Raw genomic sequence first — 19,188 nt, 5'->3', positions numbered from 1 at the left:
AAGCAGGAAAGAAGGAGAAGAAGGAATTGATATCGGGTCCTGATCATGCTGCAAAGGAGTCTGGAAGAAAATGTAAGCAGTCTGGTTGCCAAAAAATAGACAACTGATCTTGTTGTATCCTGCCGTAGATAGAACTGAAAGAATCCCTTTTCCCTAGCATAGATTGTTCATGCGTTAGATAGACAGGCGATCAAAGGTCGTTAGGGGGATGGTGTAGTATTCTGGTACTTGTTGCGTATTTGAGCAGGGTGTCTCGACTGTCAACCTCTTAACACGCAATTAAACAATTCCTTTACTTTGATAGAAATTCAACTAATTTTAAGAATATTTGTGATGCCTGGGCGAGAAAAAAGCCATTAAAGACAAAATAATTAGTGTCTCAACTCGGTTGTCGACTTTGTTTGGTAAAGTATTGTAATGTAAAACAATCAACTTATTCGTGTTCGTGTTTTTTTTCAGAGGGTTTTTTTTTTTTTTCAGACTCCACCCAATGTCATGGAAGCGCAACGTGTATGATCCAGGTAAGAAGTAATAAATAATTATCAGCAGGCCTCCGTGGCCGAGTGGGTATCACACTAGGCCTTGCGATGCAGGAGGGGCCCTCCCGTGTGGCTCTCCTTTTTTAGTTGGGCGATTCCCCGGCGGGGGCCGATGTTTTTCTCGGCTCTGTGCTCGTGGAGTTCGGGGTGCACTCAGCCCTGGAGGACGAATTGAGTAGCTAGCTTAAAATCGAGTAGCGACCAGTGGCGGCACTACCAGTGTAAAAAGATTATTGAAATATGGAAATTAATTTGCAAGAGGAGGCACTTAATAATGTTGTGATATCCACAAAAGTTGTGAAAAAGCTCTGCTTTACCACAAAGAATTTGAGATTTGATTTTGATTGATTTCTCCCTCTATTTCAGGCAAAACCGTGCTGGCTATTTGGACGGACAAGATCTACTATCCGGCAGTCATTGAAGAGGACCTGCAGTCGTTTCTGAGGGTGCGATATTTGGACGGCTTCGTGAAGAAGATCATCAAACAGCAAACCGTACCCATGTCTGTGTTATACGAGGATACGCCTGTACATGTGATGACTGAGGAGGATGATGAGTTGAAACCTGGGAAACTAAAAGGTAAAGATATCTGGCTGGCTAGGGGACGTTAAACAGCGAGTAGACTAGTGTCTGGCTATGAGACTATACAAAGGGATGAGAATAGGTAATCAGCCTAGCTAGCTAGGCTGGTTTGAAAAAAAGGTTCTCTCTACTTTTAAAGAGGAAGAAGAGGAAGAGGAGGAAGAAGAGGAAGAAGAGGAAGAGGAAGAAGACGAAGAGGAAGAAGACGAAGAAGAAGAGGAAGAGGAAGAAGAACAAATCCTCTCGATGCTATGGTTCACTGCAGTTCAGGATGGCCCAATTAAACATGGCTAGAACCCTTGTTTAATTGGCTCGTTTTCTTTATCTTGAAAAGACGGCAGAGATCTCCTAATCAGATAACGTTCGCTCTCGGAACGGCCGGCTTTCTATTATCCTCCCCTCCTTCTTTTGGGATGATAAAACCTTAGCAGTTTCAGTTCCCTCTATCAACCCCCCGCCAAAAAAAGGGGGGGGGATCATTCTCTCGGAACGGCCGGCTTTCTATTATCCTCCCCTCCTTCTTTTGGGATGATAAAACCTTAGCAGTTTCAGTTCCCTCTATCAACCCCTCGCCAAAAAAAGGGGGGAAATCATTCATGATTTAATTTGATAACATCATATTATTGTGGATTGGAACACATCACATGCCTTCAGGCACACTTCATTCGTCAAGGGTCTAGGGTTTCCTTGCCCTTGGTATCTATTGAATGGGTAAAAAGCAGAGCGGACTAAGTCCAACAAGCGGGGCCCGTCCCTCCGGGAATTTTTTGATCTTGGTTAAAGATAATCAGCATTTATGTACTTTTTTTTTGGCATTGGTTTGGCACTAAGCCTCGACCATACAGCCAGAGTGAATGTGTTAGCGAAAAAATGGAATAGATGACCATAGGTTTTATCTGTTAGTAAAATGATTTTAAAATACTTAGCAATAACGCTCGACAAAAAAAGATACCTATTACCTACCCCACCGGATCTAGGTATCTAATGATTTGTTTTATATGTTTTTTATGTTTTATTTATTTGTAACAATAATTGATATAGATATATGTATATGTATGACAAGAAGGTAATAAACATCTTATAAAATAATAAAATATTACAAATATATAGGTATAGGTATAGGTAGTAAATATTACGCATTCTTTGGCGTTACTCTTCCACACTAAAGGAATGTGTACTTCATTTGCTTTTGTGGATAGCAGTCTGTATGACATTGACTGGTTGACATTGGCAAGCTTCAGGCTGTGTTTATGTACAGGGCTGAGATAGGCCATCGTCGGCCTTTTTGTGTGTAAAGTTGGCGGGAAATTCGAATTTTTGTTTTTTTTTCCGCAACTTGTACAATCTGAATTCATTTTTTACTTTTTATCTTTAGTTTGCACGTTTATATTATACTTTTCATTTATATTAGCTATTAAAAACAAGCAAATTACAAAGCAAACAAAAATAAATATAAAATGAATTTTAAAAATTGCCGCCGGGACAGCTATCTCACGTCGTCCGAGCTCATCTCAGCCCTGTTCATAAACACACCCTTAATTTGATAACATCACGTTATTGTGGATTGGAACACATCACATGCCTTCAGGCACACTTCATTCGTCAAGGGTATAGGTTTTCCTTGCTCTTGGTATCAATTGAATGGGTAAAAGGCAGAGCGGACTAAGTCCAAAAATTGACTTTCTGAGTTATCTATATCGTTGGAAAGAGTGTGAAAAGATCTACTTTTTGTATTGGTTGCGAACTTCACTTTAGTGTTGTATTGAAATGAGAGCAAAAAGAAAACGTCTAACTCTATTTAAACCTTAACTAGTCCTAAACTTTGACTCCGTTTATCTCAAAACTCTTTTTTTGGACTTCGTCCGCTCTGCCTCTTAGCCATTCAATTTACTTTGAAGAAACTACATACTGATGGAAATTTGTAATGAGACAATAAGTTGAAAAATAATCAAATTTTATTTACATAATATCTTTTTGTTTCAGCGTTTGACGAGTCACAGCGCGTCTGCACCGTGGAATGGACCGAGGAGAGCTCGCTGGCCACGGTCAACTTCGAGTGTCTTCGTATGTTTCCCGAACATGTCCGAGTGATTCAGAACAAATACACGAGCGTTCTCGAGTCGCCCAAACTTCACCAGTTGACTCTGGACAACATTCTGCAACGCAAGCGGACCCCCGCCCGACGACACGACGGCCATTCTGAGTAAGTTAGTACTACCAGTTGACTCTGGACAACATTCTGCAACGCAAGCGGACCCCCGCCCGACGACACGACGGCCATTCTGAGTAAGTTAGTACTTTTTTACCTTTTTATTACACTTCTTTATTAACTTATTTTTAGACTCTTTATTTGTTGGTTATAGTTCAATATTCACAAATAGAACAAAGGGCGAAATTATTGTCTGGGGCAATCTCTTTCGTCAGCCTCTCAATCAAGTAACCATTTAAGTACTGATGAAAATTTGTAATGAAACAATAAGTCTCAATCAGCCCTGGGGTAATTGCTTCTTGGACATTTGGTTTCGGCTACAAGAATTTTACGAGTGGTTGACCTTCACTCTCAACCTTTGCTATGTCTTTAGCAAGGGAAATTTCAGGCTGGTCTTCTACTCCCTATTTAAAGTCCCCCCGCCAGACCCTTGCTTTATTTTTAAACTTTTTATTACACTATAGTTACCACCGGGCTAACTACTCCCTATTTAAAGTCCCCCCGCCAGACCCTTGCTTTATTTTTAAACTTTTTATTACACTATAGTTACCACCGGGCTAAAGGAAATAATAATAATAATAATAATAGACTCTTGAGTGGAAGGTAACCACTAGGCGAGGTTAACGCCTTAGGCGTTCTCTACCACCTAACCCTTAGAGCTCTATCCAATGTTCATTTTCTGTTGTAATGAAAGAGTTCAAAGATGTGTGACGTCAGAGTTCAGGCAGTTGCCTCGAAATTCCGCTAGGTAGCGCCAGTATGCAAGCACGCTGGCGGAGGAACAGAAAGAAATGCGCAGAAACGCATGCGCACAAACACATCAATGTGTTGCCTGTGAGGGAGCTTTGCTCGGGACATTTGATGTGATGTCATCGTGTACGGGAGCGTAAGCCGTAACGTCAGAGTTCAAGATTTACCGGTATTTTTTAAATCGATTTATCTCGGGATCTAGAAGTCGTAAAAGAAAAAGAAAAATTCCCTTGGTTCTCATTTTTCCTGTTCTTTGACTTTGAAACTTCACCAAAGTAAGCGCAATTGTTCTATTCCTTTCTTTCTTTCTTAAAATTCCATACCTCGGCTGGGATCGAACCCACGCCCTCCTGATTACCAGGCGAGCGTCTTGACCACTACGCCACCGAGGCAGGAAACGCGCCTGCCTTGTAAGCGTTCGGTTAGGTCGCGGGTTTGATTAGCACCAGGGGCAAAATTTTAAACAGATAAGATTCGTTCACGGAATGGCTGGATTTTTCCTACCCTATCTGATCTCCTTTGTCTCTTAGATTTCGGGAAGAGAACACCTCCGTTGTTACAGTTTTGGGGCCCCTAAAATATTCTAGATTCTAGAGGGGGAAAAAAAAACATTTTTAATTATTTTTTAAAATAATAAAGTAACAGACATATGTTATTGTAAGTATATTTTTGTTTGAAATAATGTAAAAAAATACGAAAGTAGGAAAAAACAATTTTTTAATAAAAAAGTTTGTTAAAAAAACAACAATAATATTAATATTAATAATAATAAAAAAAATAACAATCACCTTTACATCAAGGTACCTTTGAGATAGATTTCACATAAAAATTAGGAGTCTGATTATGGAGTAAACATAAAGTAAATCACTGTAAAGGGGGATTTAAGAAATACAAATTGGAATTAGCTGATATTTTTTATTCCCCTTTGGAATGTAGGAAGCTCATATGTCACTTTTCTTCAGCTTAGTACTGCACTTTGATACCAATGACATTTTTCACTTCGTCAATATAAGCTGGTTTTTTAGGGGCTTTAGTAGGATTAGTAATACTCACACCAGGTTTTGTTCCCGATAGAGTCACTTTCAATGGCTTGGACTTGAAAACATGCCCATTCATTGTGCTCACCGCATGTGTGGCATGTTTTGGCATGATAAATTCTATAAATCCAATGTGCTTATCACTTACCAGGCTGCTAGATGTTATGGTACCAAATCTAGCAAAGAGTTCTTCAAATTCACTATTGTTTATATTACTAGGCAGATTGGCAACGAAAATCTTATTCTTCCTTGCTGGCTGTAGTAGTGGGGGTTTCACCTTTGGAAATACCTTCTTCCCGGGTACAATCTCAGCAAGGGAAACAAATGTAGAATTGTGTTGTATCATACGTCCATTCATTTCAATAATAGCTTTCTCGGCAGCTTTGTACGAAAAGAACTGGATAAAGCCAAAGCCCTTACTCTTTCCATTTTCATCACGTACAATTTTCACCTCAATGATGTTACCAAATTTGATGAAATGTGATTTCAATTCTTCCTCGTCAACTGTCTCAACTAAATTCTTTACAAACACCTTATCTTTCTTGTATTGTTTTTCTTCAGGGCCAACAGGTTTAGATCTTTGACCAGGTTTAAGCTCAACAAAAGTGATGATAACAGGCTTACTTCCAATTAAATGACCATTCATCTCAACCCTAGCTTTCTTAGCTTCAGCAGGGGTATTGAATACAATTATAGCAAACCCTCTACTCTCGTCGTTCTTGTTCCGTGCAACTCTCACATCCCGTAGAGTTCCAAACTTTTTGAACTCATTGATGAGAGCCTGGTTATCAACCGAGGGCTCAAGATTGTTCACATGGAGTTCGTTTTCTTTGTATACTTTGTTGTTCTCCTTGTTACTCCGTGCACCTGTTGACAAGAAATAGAAATCATATTTGTATAAATTGTAGGTTGGGTTCATAGGGATAGTTAGATAGCAAGTTCAATAAACCATGAAAAGTTTTTGTTACCTGTTTGACCCTGATTATTTTTCCCTTAAGTTTGACCCTGAAAAAATATGGACTTGTGTGGTTTTCCTTGTCACCTCTACATCTTTCACCTACCTTCATCATCAGAAATGCCTTCATCCCATGAAGCCTCCAATATTTTTCCTTTACTTTTCATTAATCCAATGAAAGTTTAAACATTTTCCAATATTTTTCCTTTACTTTTCATTAATCCAATGAGAGTTTAAACATTTTCCAATATTTTTCCTTTACTTTTCATTAATCCAATGAAAGTTTAAACATTTTCCAATATTTTTCCTTTAATTTTCATTAATCCAATGAGAGTTTAAACATTTTCCAATATGTTTCGTCTCATAACAAAGCTTTTATTTACAGAAAACGCACATCAAGAAACATCGGCTCCCGGAAATGTCCAGTGGTTATTCCCTGGAAGAGAAATGTCTCCTGGATCGAAACCTGACCTCGGCCAACATTCTGGGCGAGTACCTCATAGTGATAGCCATGTCCGCCAAGACACAGACGGTCATCTTCTGGGAGAAGGTACTCAAGTTTGCCGGCGCCTCCGTCAAGCGGTGGAAACCCAACTTTGATTGTAAGTATTATGGGGCAAAACATCTACATACCCAATTTCACATTTTTACTTTTTACATCCATATTATCATACGTTTATGTACATAATTCTTATTATCTTACCTTTGTTCATGTAATTGCAATATATTTGTTTTAATAAAATTGCGTTTGAACGCCTATAAAAAAAAAAAAAATAATAATAATCGATTACGATTACGATTATCAATTATAATCGATTAATCGATTATCATAATCGATTATTCCCAACACTAGTCTTGATTAATAGCAATTGTTAAAAGTGAAAAAAGTCAAAGCCCTGGATCTAGTGCTGATCTGTGTTGGGCATCACGATTATGAGGCAAGTAATAGTTCACGAAAAACATCTAGTCTTGATTAATAGCAATTGTTAAAAGTGAAAAAATAAATTTTAGCCAGCCAATCTGGGAGGCTTAGTGGGTCTTCCTTGTAAGCGCTAGGTCGCGGGTTCGATTCCCGTCCTGGATGAACATTATCCCAAATAGATAGTTTTCGTTTTAGAACAGATGGCTTTCTTCTATCCTGTCCTCCTCCTTCGATTTCGGAACAGTAAAACTTCTAAACAGTTCCCTCTATCAAACTGCTTCCATTAATCATTCCCTTGTCTACGTTTTCTAGGTGGCATCGATAACGTTTCGACTTTGGTATCGACTATCGGAAATCTTGTACGTGAAAAACGACGACAGTCTGACAGTATTGTTCAAACCCCATGTGGAGAGATTGATTGGCGCCTTGTGTAAACATTGTCAGCTAGAACCTGACCTGGTATGTCAACAATAAATGCTCCATCACACTTGTCTTCTTCTTTGGCATTTGAAGCGAAAATTCCCAAGTTTCATCTGAAATTTCCGTCCGTTTATTTTCTACGGGTTTTTCAAATAAATCCCCTTTAGGAATGGACTGTCCGAATCCCCTTAGGACAAATATCAGCAAAAGTTGTTGCCGGAACTTTTTTTACTATTATTGTTTTTCCTGTCCTTAGTGATGTCAAGTAATGGCCTGAATCACACAGAACTGCACAATATGAGTACAAACTCGTATAATTCACACCAGATCCGCGCTACCGCCCAGAATGAGAATTGGGGAAACAAAAAAGTGGTAAGAAATAGACTAGAATACCCTTTGGCATGAAAGACCTACTGTCTGTCATGTTAAAGTTCTTAAAAAGTGGAGGCCGTACGTACGTTACGTACGTACGTACGTTACGTACAGACCATGGGCTAAAAATCACTTTTTTGACATCAGGGGATCCCAAAACGGATATTTCCAACCATTTCCCGATTTTGAAAATTTGGACCGATTGCAATACTTTCATTACTAGTATAGCTCCGCTATACTGTAGTAATAGAAAGTAAAAAATCCATCTTTAATTTGTTTCAGGGGACACTCTGACCACGGTGTGTTCCAGCATGCAGGTAGCCATTCTCATTGATGACCCTGAAGACACCCCGGACGAGGTTTTAGCCCAGAGCTACGACCGTATTCTTCCCACCTGGATCATACAGAGTTTGATTCATGCCCAGGCGAGAGACTTCAACGCCCACCCGGCCTACAGGAAGAAATACCCCGCCGGGATACATCCTGGAATGAACGTTTCAGAAACCTATTGAACCGCGGGATGAACGTCTCAGAAACCTATTGAACCGCGGAATGAACGTCTCAGAAACCTATTGAACCGCGGAATGAACGTCTCAGAAACCTATTGAACCGCGGAATGAACGTCTCGGAAACCTATTGAACCGCGGAATGACCGTCTCAGAAACCTATTGAATCGCCTGGCCCGGAGGTCCAGGTTCGAATGCAAGCTCAAATAATTTGGACCGATTGCAATACTTTCTCATTACCTTGTATAGGTTCCCTATAAGTAAGGGTAATAGAAAGTAAAAATTGACCACTGCCCCATTCAGTTTCTATTGGAATCTTATGAGGTCAAAAATTTCAGAGGAGGCCTGTCTATCGAAGAAAAGGGTTTTAAAAGAAAATAGATCTACGGTAGAAACACACTACCCTCACGTCACTCACTTACCTTAGCTCACGTGGCGTAAGGGGTAATAATAATAGTGCTTATTTATACTGCTCGCATAGGACTGAAAAGTCCCTTTACTCCAGCTAGGCTACTACTATTATTGTGGTCAAATTGAGTGTTTCTGTGGGTAGTGTGTTTCTACCTTTAAATTAGGCGTATTTTCCTTTCGAGAAACTGACCACTGCTCCATTCAGTTTCTATTGGAAAACTGGTCAATTTCTCGAAAGGAAAATACGCCTAAAATGGTCTTTTTTGGACAAGCATATAAACATAAGACCTTGTTTAGACTGCGGGAGTAAAGGGGCTTTTCAGTCTCATTCTGGCAGGATAAACAGGATACCATTCTTTTGTCCACAGACCTTAATGAAGTATTTTCCATTAAAATAAGTATTACAAAAGGCTGCCTAGACCCGAGCCTTCTTTTTGTGATTTTTTTATTGTTACTATTACTGAATTCCCACGTTTTTATACAAAATTTTCCCCCATTTTACCATTTGTGTATACATTTTGTTTGTATAATAATTATCTATTTTATTAAGACCCATTTTTTTAAACTTTTTATCTCAGGAGTACAGTGTGCCAGGATTTAGGAACGAGAGAGAATGAAGATTTATATGTCACCATCAAGGAAGTACGATCTGAAACAACAAATCAAGTGCTTTCCCTGCACATATCAGAACTGGCACTTTGTAATGAGAGCCCAAACTTTTCACCTCTTGTCAACAAAATCGGTAAGTTTGCTATCGAATTTAATTAGTAGCTCAGATGATTGTAGAAATTTAGCGTAGTACATTAAGCAGGGAACGACATTTATGCTTATTGCTTAACACAATTAACCTTTCCTTTCCATTTTATTTCAGCGTTTTCATCAGGAGGCCGGGACTCCCTGTCGTCTGGGTCTGTATACAGTGTGGGTCCGTTCCCATTGAAAGGACAAACACATGAGCAGCGCATGTCCTGCGTATCATCCAGTTCCAGTTCTACCTTAGCCTCCTCAGCGGCCACCCTGGCGTTCCGAAACCAACACAGTAAGTGTGAAATTGAACAATTGAGCAGTTGCAATTGGGTAAACAATATTAATAAACTGTCGGTTCCTACGTAAAAAGTCGTGAAAAATCCAAATCTGAGGTCAACACTCCAAAAAATAACTGTAAAAGTTCGAAAATTCAATGTTCATTTTCTGTTGTAATGAAAGAGTTCAAAGATGTGTGACGTCAGAGTTCAGGCAGTTGCCTCGAAATTCCGCTAGGTAGCGCCAGTATGCAAGCACGCTGGCGGAGGAACAGAAAGAAATGCGCAGAAACGCATGCGCACAAACACATCAATGTGTTGCCTGTGAGGGAGCTTTGCTCGGGACATTTGATGTGATGTCATCGTGTACGGGAGCGTAAGCCGTAACGTCAGAGTTCAAGATTTACCGGTATTTTTTAAATCGATTTATCTCGGGATCTAGAAGTCGTAGAAGAAAAAGAAAAATTCCGTTGGTTCTCATTTTTCCTGTTCTTTGACTTTGAAACTTCACCAAAGTAAGCGCAATTGTTCTATTCCTTTCTTTCTTTCTTCTCTCTCTTCAGAGCTCGTACAGAAAGACGGGCCCCCCGTGCAATGCATCAACTGTAACTACAAGTTCAAACAACCTGTGCCTCCACCCCCTACTGTATCCACGCCTGATCTAGTATCGTCAGGGCCGGAGAATATTTCCTCAAGTGTTTGTGAAGATGAGACCGCCCCTGCCCCCTCCTCTACACCCCCTGAGTCCATAGAGGTTAATACAGGTAAGCCTCCGCCCCCTACTGTATCCACGCCTGATCTAGTATCGTCAGGGCCGGAGAATATTTCCTCAAGTGTTTGTGAAGATGAGACCGCCCCTGCCCCCTCCTCTACACCCCCTGAGTCCATAGAGGTTAATACAGGTAAGCCTCCTCCCCCTACTGTATCCACGCCTGATCTAGTATCGTCAGGGCCGGAGAATATTTCCTCAAGTGTTTGTGAAGATGAGACACTGGTCTTCTCCCTGTTAAAGGAACCCCAGCTAGACCGTTCAAGGTCTCCCAGTCAGACCCTCAGTTCCCTGTACCAAACCTCCTCTTTAGGAGGAAGCAAAAGCCAGACCCTATATCAAACCTTTTGGAAGCTAATAAATAAATAATATCGAAAAAAATATTCTGGTGTTCTCGTGTTGACCCAGCACCTAAATGGGAATTATTGTGTCTCTTCTCGCCCATCTGATGAGAGGCATACTACGGGATGGGCATGCTACGACACAGACCACATGCGTCTAATGTAGCAGTGGTTTCATTGCTACAAAATAAAAACAGCGGTGAAACACTCATCTTTTTTTTATACCTAACCTTGTTTCACCCCCTTTTTTCAGCCAACCAAACCATCTCGCCTTCGGACGACACGAAAAAGTTCAAATCCCCACCCCGCCACCCCACTGCCACCGACCCACCCCCCGTACCACCCATTCCCATTCTACAAGCCACCCGGCGCAGTAGCTTTACCAAGAAGTTCACCACCCTCGAGCAAATCAAAGAGGAAGCGAAACCCACGCCCGTCAAAAGCTCAACGCTCACGCCGAAAAAGAAGGGACGACCGAGGAAAAAACCGGCGCCAGAAGTTGTGCCCCCGGAAGAAATCGAGGAACCGGTTTCAGAAAAGATAAAGGTTAAAGAAATCGACGAGAGTGTTCCGGAGAAGAAGAAAGTAGCGAAAAATAAGAGAAAGCTCGAACTGACGGACAGCAAAAAGAAAAAGATGGACCAAAATGAAGAGGACCAACAGAGTAAAGGGGAGAGAAAAGCAGAGGGACAGAAAGGAGGAGGAGGAAATAAAGGAAGAAGATCAGTAGACGGAGGAGAACGCGGTGTGGAGAGTAGCAAAGCAGGAAAGAAGGAGAAGAAGGAATTGATATCGGGTCCTGATCATCTGCAAGGAGGACGTCTGGAAGAAAATGTAAGTCTGTTGACATAGAATAGCCAACATCTTGTTTATCCTGCCTAGATAGAACTGAAAAATCCCTTTACCCTAGCAGTCAAAATAAGGTTTCGTACATAATATATTTGACTAAAAATACCAAAAGTGGTGCAGTTGTTAACGCGTTGGGCTTTGGATCTTGAGGTTGGTGGTTCGAGTCCAAGTCAAGTCATAAAGTTTATCTAGGTGTAATAATCGGGGATCGATATTTGTGACAAGCATTTAAATATGCTTAACACAATTTTTATTAATATTTATTATAGTGTGCTAACAGAATTATAATGTTATATACACTTTAAGGGACCTACTTACAGTTTTAGTTTGGACTTTTTGAGGAACTCAAGAATAGAATTTTCATCGTTAGATAGACAGGCGTAAAGGTCGTTAGGGGATCTTATATTCTGGTACTTGTTGCAGTATTTGAGCAGGTGTTTGACTGTCAACCTCTTAACACAATTAAAAATTCCTTTATTTGATAGAAAATTCAACTAACTTTAAAATATTTGTTGAATGCCTGGGGAAAAAGCCATAAAGACAAAATAATTAGTGTTCAACTCGTTGACTCCCTTTTACTCACTTTGTTTGGTAAATATGTAATGTAACAATCAACTTATTCTGTTTCGTGTTTTTTTCAGACTCCACCCAATGTCATGGCAGCCAACGTGTATGATCCAGGTAAGAATAATAAATAATTATCAGCAGCCTCCGTGGCCGAGTGGGTATCACACTAGGCTTGCATGCAGGAGGCCCGGGTTCGATTCCCGGCGGGGCCGATGTTTTTTCGGCTCTGTGCTTGGAGTTCGGGGTGCACTCAGCCCTGTGAGGACCCATGAAGCCAATGGCTCTGATGCCAATTCTTTCTCCTCGGTTTGTAATTCTTTCCCATTTGATGCCATTTCTTTTTCCACCAATGTCGCCATGAAGCCAATGGCTCTGATGCCAATTCTTTCTCCTCGGTTTGTAATTCTTTCCCATTTGATGCCATTTCTTTTTCCACCAATGTCAGTCCCTTCTTTGGTTGGTTCTTCCTTGGAGCCATTTTATACCTAGTGGATGGAGGGTGTAAACAATAATTTAGTAGGTACCTACCTATCACATATCATCATTGCTATTACTCTTGTTAAGTTGAACTTCAATTTCATTGGCCTTGCAAGTCTGTGTGTGTTCAAAATCACACTTACATGGTATATTTGAGAGTCACTTTAGAAGGGTATGTGCTATCCAAGTAACCATTAACACCTTTCATGAAAAGTCTATGCAGGGCTGGATTAGCCCTCCGTGGGGCCCGGGGCAGTTTCAAAGGCGCGGGGCCCCAGGACCTACCCCCCTCCCTACTAGGAAACACTTCTAGGTATACCTACCTAATTCATTTGTATCAATCATTACCTACGGACTACGAGTTTTGCTATTAAAATTTATTTTGCCGTTTCAGTTCTTTACACATTGAAGTTTTAATGTTTGTGAGCACATCTTTCACGCAAAATATGCAACATTCTTTTTTTTTAGAAAAAACCCATAATATCTAGTGTAAGTCCTCAAAGCATGGGGCCCCCAAAAGCACGGGGCCCGTGGCAGTCTGCCATTCTGCCTTATAAGTAATCCGGCCCTGAGTCTATGGGTTGCTCTCATCAATACTTTTTCAGCAAGCTAACAGCCTGTCAAGTTCCATTTGATTTTGTAAACTTGTAAAGGTTTAACAGGGAGAGCTTTTAAGCTAATAGGCTCTTAGGAGCTTAAAAGGTTGGTGAAACCCATCCTGTTCCATTGTTCTTCAACCAATGTTTGTACCCAAAAGAACATTGCATTTACAAGGTCTATTTAGATAGGTACCTACCTTCCTCCCTACCATTGCTGGACCTTTTTTAAACTGTTGTTTCTTACCTTCCTTTTAAATTGATGAATTCAAGAGAATGTAGGTAAATACTTATAAATCTTCAAATTTCTTCACCATAAACATAAACCAATAATCAAAATCTTCAAATTTCTTCACTATTCACATAAACCAAAAATCACAAGAGAGTTCTCGGTTCTCGTAGGAGTTTTCTACGCAGTAGTCAGTTTTCTACGCAGTAGTCCTAGCTTTGTCAGTACGCAGTTGATCTTTCCTTTCCGCTTTCCGGTCTCTTGTGTGATTTGTTTTGTTTACAATTTTTTTACCGCCATATAAAATGAATTTTAAAAATTGCCGCCGGGACAGCTATCTCACGTCGTCCGAGCTCATCTCAGCCCTGTTCATAAACACACCCTTAATTTGATAACATCACGTTATTGTGGATTGGAACACATCACATGCCTTCAGGCACACTTCATTCGTCAAGGGTATAGGTTTTCCTTGCTCTTGGTATCAATTGAATGGGTAAAAGGCAGAGCGGACTAAGTCCAAAAATTGACTTTCTGAGTTATCTATATCGTTGGAAAGAGTGTGAAAAGATCTACTTTTTGTATTGGTTGCGAACTTCACTTTAGTGTTGTATTGAAATGAGAGCAAAAAGAAAACGTCTAACTCTATTTAAACCTTAACTAGTCCTAAACTTTGACTCCGTTTATCTCAAAACTCTTTTTTTGGACTTCGTCCGCTCTGCCTCTTAGCCATTCAATTTACTTTGAAGAAACTACATACTGATGGAAATTTGTAATGAGACAATAAGTTGAAAAATAATCAAATTTTATTTACATAATATCTTTTTGTTTCAGCGTTTGACGAGTCACAGCGCGTCTGCACCGTGGAATGGACCGAGGAGAGCTCGCTGGCCACGGTCAACTTCGAGTGTCTTCGTATGTTTCCCGAACATGTCCGAGTGATTCAGAACAAATACACGAGCGTTCTCGAGTCGCCCAAACTTCACCAGTTGACGATATTCTCCTATCCTGTCTTCAGGACGACCTCAGTAGTTACAATTCCCTCTATCAACTTCTTTAAAAAGTAAATGAGTTTTTTTTTTTAGGTTTGATAGGGGGAACTGTAAGTGCCAAGGATTTTTAAGAGAGAAGGATAGGACGATAGTTATCGATAGTTTTTTTGAAAACTATCGATAACTATCGATGGCGCCGACTATCGATAGTTCTCCTCCTCTATCTCTTGTGTGATTTGTTTTGTTTACAATTTTTTTACCGCCACGAATCAGCTGTTCAAATTTTGAAAATTTCGCGCGCTCGCGCTCAGCCGGCTCAGCTGTGATATGGGGGCCTACTCACAGAAAAATGGTTAGACTTTATTTTATAAGGTTCGTTCTCGGAATTACTGATATTCTCCTATCCTGTCTTCAGGACGACCTCAGTAGTTACAATTCCCTCTATCAACTTCTTTAAAAAGTAAATGAGTTTTTTTTTTAGGTTTGATAGGGGGAACTGTAAGTGCCAAGGATTTTTAAGAGAGAAAGGATAGGAGAAAGCCAGGCGTTCCGAAAACGAACTTTATCCGTTCAGGATAAAATCCGCCCCCGGCGGGAATCAAACCCACGAACTAGCTCTTACAAGGCAGACGTGCTACCAACCAAGCTAACTATACAGGCTCTCAGGGAAGGTTCGTTCTCGGAATGACTGACATTCTTCTATTCTGTCTCCCTTCTCTGTTCGATTTCGAGACGATAACAAAAATCAATCAAACCTCAAATTCTTTGTGGTAAAGCAGAGCTTTTTCACAACTTTTGTGGTTATCACAACAACATTACTAAGTGCCTCCTTTGCAATCAATTTCCATATTTCAATAATCTTTTTACACTGGTAATGCCACCACTGGTCCCTACTCGATTAAAGTAGCTACTCAATTGTCCTCACGAGGCTGACTACACCCCGAACTCCAAGCACAGAGCCGAAAAAACTTCGGCCCCGACGGGAATCGAACCCGGGCCTCCTGCGTGCAAGCCTAGTGTGATACCCACTCGGCCACGGAGGAGGAAGTGATAGTAATCTCTTGATGTTTTCCACAGTGGCTCGCTATCCCAATGTTCATCGAGTTCTCGCGGGAATCACTCCAGCTCAGGTCTCAGTAGTAGTTCAATCAGCAGTAGTGCCTCCAAGCGCCCTAGAAAAGCCGACAAATCCCTTTCCCTTCCTGAGAACAGGTCAGAGTCAGCGGGCGGTGTTGCCAGTGCGCGAAAGAAGAAGGTGCTGGAGGAGAAAGTTGACAACACTGGAAACCGGGGTGCCAAGTGTCGTCAGAGGATTTTCGATGCGGATACGAGTAAAGGTGAGAGGAGCCAGCCTAGTTAGCTTGGTTGGTAGCGCGTCTGCCTTGTAAGCGCTAGGCCGCGGGTTCGATTAGCCCGCGAGTACTCGCGGGTCTGAAAGTTAAGGATTTTCGATGCGGATACGAGTAAAGGTGAGAGGAGCCAGCCTAGTTAGCTTGGTTGGTAGCGCGTCTGCCTTGTAAGCGCTAGGCAGCGGGTTCGATTAGCCCGCGAGTACTCGCGGGTCTGAAAGTTGCACGAGTACTCGCGGGTGAGCGCTGCGCTCATATACACTTTTCCTAGTAAAATTCGAGTTTTCCTTGAAATTTTTGATCAAAATTCGTGACCTACTTCTTCTGAAGATGTTTTGACATTATTCTAGTATGATATCAAGAAGGTTTTTATAGCCTAAATACGGGGTTTGAGCCCCAATTATTGAGATAGGAAGAAGTGAGGTCTGATTCTGGATAAACATTAGAATTTGTTTTATTTATTTCCAGGTCAAAAGAAAATCAAATCCAAGCCTCCGAGTACCAAAGGTTCGAAACCAGGGGCGGGCGGAACGTTGGGTCCACGCAAGTCGAGTGGCAAGTCCTTCCTCTCTGATTCCCCCCAGCCGTCGTGTTCTAAATCCACCCCTGGAGAGAGGGAGAACAAGTTTCGGCCGACCTCCCATGTCGACATTGATGTGACGGAGTATTGTCCTTCTAGTGATTCTGAACATGAGTAAGTTATTGCTTATATTTCGCTGAAGTTGAGCACCGTTGAGTGAAAAAGGAACAAAATGATTACTTTATGAGATTATATTATAGAAAATCCTCCCACGTCGACATTGATGTGACGGAGTATTGTCCTTCTAGTGATTCTGAACATGAGTAAGTTATTGCTTATATTTCGCTGAAGTTAAGCACCGTTGAGTGAAAAAGGAACAAAATGATTACTTTATGAGATTATATTATAGAAAACAATAACCATTATTATTGTTTCTCCTCCTCACAGACTACACAGTATCAACATGGAAGGTTTCGACATGGACTTCGTTCAGCCGGAGTCCGACTGCGAAACTTTCGCGGAAATCGTGTCGAATCGGGCCGTAGACCGCCTGTGTGGCCCCATCCCTGCGTCAGGCCTGGACCTGTTCTCTGGCTATGTGTTCGTAGTGTCCCATTCCAATCAGGGCCTGGACTATGGGAGCGACGGGAATCTGAGCGACCAGCAATATGAAGCGCTAACGTCAAGTAAGTAAATGAGTTTTGTGAAAGGAGATGCAATGTCGCTACAGCAACAACAATAACGAGTTTTTGGTTGCGGGTTCTATTCTAGCCCGGGGCGAACTTTATCCCAAAAATAATTTTATCCGAACATCTTTGTGTGTCATGTCTCTTACTGGACGTTGGCGATCAGATTGGCTAAATCATTATTATCCACTACTTTAGCAAACAGCGTTGAATTAGATTCCTGGCCTGGGCTGTTTCTCCTCTTCTATTCTAGAGGCCTCTAGAGACCATAATTATTCTAGAAAAAAAAAAGGATTTATTTTTATTTGTCTCCATTTTATTCAGAGTTCCCGTTTCGTCGACGTCGTCTCGAGCATCAGCTGACCAAAGGCGGAGGCACCGTGTTCCCCTCTCTCAACCTGGTGCCCCATGAGAAACTAGAGAACACCCTACTCATTACTGATAGACCCGGTACCACATGTAACTTCATACTGGCCCTGGCTATGCGAGTGCCTGTACTACACTATTACTATGTTATTCAGTGCTGTGTTACAGTAAGTTATGTTGCTTAATCAACTTCATTAACGCCCGAGGTTTACTGCTATAATAAAATTCTTGTTTGAATAAATGACTAAATAATGTCTTAAAAAATGCTCATCACAGCTTTCGCATCACTTCAAGGTATTTTCTTTCTGCCAGCCTAGTGAGCTTGGAGGGTAGCTTGTCTGCCGGGTTCGATTCCTGCCCGGGGCGGATTTTATCCTGATGGGACAATGTTCGTTCTCGGAACGGCTGGCTTTCTCCTATCCTGTCTTCCTTCTCTCTTGGGAACAACAAGACCTCAGCAGTTACAGTTCCCTCTATCGAACTTTTTTTTTCAACCGAAAGTTAGAAAACATTCAATATTTTTTACAACATTACTTTTTTAAAAGGGTCACTTTATAACTGCTAAGGTGTTGTAACGAACGTTTTTCTTTACAGAAAACTCACATCAAGAAACATCGGCTCCCAAGTTATGTTGCTTAATCAACTTCATTAACGCCCGAGGTTTACTGCTATAATAAAATTCTTGTTTGAATAAATGACTAAATAATGTCTTGAAAAATGCTCATCACAGCTTTCGCATTACTTCAAGGTATTTTCTTTCTGCCAGCCTAGTGAGCTTGGAGGGTAGCTTGTCTGCCTTGTTTGATTCCCGCCCGGGGCGGATTTTATCCTGATGGGACAATGCTCGTTCCCGGAACGGCTGGCTTTCTCCTATCCTGTCTTCCTTCTCTCTTGGGAACAATAAGACCTCAGCATTTACAGTTCCCTCTATCGAACTTTTTTTTTTTTCAACCGAAAGTTCGAAAACATTCAATATTTTTTTACACAACATTACTTTTTTAAAAGGATCACTTTATAACTGCGAAGGTGTTGTAACGAACGTTTTTCTTTACAGAAAACTCATCCTCATATCAAGAAACATCGCCTCCCGGAAATGTCGAGCGGTTATTCACTGGAAGAGAAATGTATCCTGGATAGAAATCTGACATTTCCAATATTTTTTCCTCTTCTTTTCGTTAATCCAATGAAAGTCTAAACATTTTCCAATATTTTTCCTTTACTTTTTAGTAATCCAATGAAAGTTTTAATCATTTTCCAATATTTTCCTTTACTTTTCCTTAATCCAATATTGTTCATGTAATTGCAATATATTTGTTTTAATAAAATTGCGTTTGAACGCCTTTAAAAAAAAAAAAAAAAAAAAAAAAAAGTAGGAGTTCGTTATGTTATTAGTTGTATTATGCCGGCTATTCACGTTCAGACCGCCTGTCAGTCTGTCGGAAAACGCTCGAGACCTGGATCTTTCAGACCATCTGAGAGACCTAGATCTCATGCTATACAGAGTACGTGAGGTCTGTCAGACGGCCAGAGTGCGAGTGTCGGGCACAACATTTTGCTTTCGGAAGCCGAGGCGATTTCCGTTCTCCTGACTTGGTTCCGAATTATTTCAGTTCCTGTCTCTAAAAACCGGAGCAGATTAAGCTGTGTCCACACAGTCGAAGAGGGGAATCTATGTTGTCTAGTCAATGTGGACGGTTTCAGTCGACATCGATCGACGGTCGTCGA

The 19,188-nt window shown here is 40.9% G+C and overlaps 3 protein-coding genes and 1 long non-coding RNA gene across 4 annotated transcripts in view; 2 read left to right on the top strand and 2 right to left on the bottom strand.

The window, feature by feature from the left end:
* Positions 1–316, top strand: part of LOC103506163 — a 6,417-nt gene extending 6,101 nt beyond the window's left edge. Inside the window, exon 8 of the mRNA XM_026821284.1 lies at positions 305–316. Within this exon, the coding sequence (XP_026677085.1) occupies positions 305–316 (12 nt within the window). The remainder of the gene's footprint in view (positions 1–304) is intronic.
* Positions 317–490: 174 nt separating this feature from the next.
* Positions 491–18,102, top strand: LOC103506161. Its single transcript, XM_008470545.1, has 9 exons — positions 491–521; positions 906–1,118; positions 3,105–3,256; positions 3,340–3,407; positions 15,620–15,879; positions 16,360–16,585; positions 16,859–17,097; positions 17,422–17,630; positions 18,058–18,102. The coding sequence occupies exons 1-9, from the start codon at positions 491–493 to the stop codon at positions 18,100–18,102; spliced, it is 1,443 nt and encodes a 480-aa protein (XP_008468767.1).
* On the bottom strand, positions 4,864–12,605 carry LOC103506147 (polyadenylate-binding protein 4-like). The gene is made up of 3 exons (XM_017442745.2): positions 12,527–12,605; positions 6,179–6,212; positions 4,864–5,984 (listed from the first exon to the last, which is right to left on the bottom strand). Exons 1-3 carry the CDS (start codon positions 12,584–12,586, stop codon positions 5,044–5,046), a joined length of 1,035 nt encoding a protein of 344 aa, XP_017298234.1. The 5' UTR covers positions 12,587–12,605; the 3' UTR covers positions 4,864–5,043.
* LOC113466140 lies at positions 12,641–13,837 on the bottom strand. Its single transcript, XR_003390631.1, has 2 exons — positions 13,572–13,837; positions 12,641–12,736 (listed from the first exon to the last, which is right to left on the bottom strand). It is a non-coding gene; the product is annotated as an uncharacterized LOC113466140 (long non-coding RNA).
* Positions 18,103–19,188: the final 1,086 nt, after the last annotated feature.

The sequence above is a fragment of the Diaphorina citri genome, unplaced genomic scaffold (assembly GCF_000475195.1).
Source record: "Diaphorina citri unplaced genomic scaffold, Diaci psyllid genome assembly version 1.1 scaffold219, whole genome shotgun sequence".
NCBI classification, from domain to species: domain Eukaryota; kingdom Metazoa; phylum Arthropoda; class Insecta; order Hemiptera; family Psyllidae; genus Diaphorina; species Diaphorina citri.
The sequence above is the reverse complement of the archived record's forward strand: the minus strand, read 5'-3'. Positions and strand labels throughout refer to the sequence as shown.

Coding starts and splice junctions, on each gene's coding strand:
- LOC103506147 (XM_017442745.2), bottom strand. CDS start 12,586: ATGGCATCAAATGGGAAAGAATTACAAACCGAGGAGAAAGAATTGGCA. Junction 6,213..12,526: donor AATTGGCATCAGAGCCATTG/GCTTCATGGGTC, acceptor AAAATATTGGAG/GCTTCATGGGATGAAGGCAT. Junction 5,985..6,178: donor AGGCATTTCTGATGATGAAG/GTAGGTGAAAGA, acceptor TCTTGTCAACAG/GTGCACGGAGTAACAAGGAG.
- LOC103506161 (XM_008470545.1), top strand. CDS start 491: ATGTCATGGAAGCGCAACGTGTATGATCCAG. Junction 3,257..3,339: donor TCGAGTCGCCCAAACTTCAC/CAGTTGACTCTG, acceptor AGTTAGTACTAC/CAGTTGACTCTGGACAACAT. Junction 15,880..16,359: donor CGATGCGGATACGAGTAAAG/GTGAGAGGAGCC, acceptor ATTTATTTCCAG/GTCAAAAGAAAATCAAATCC.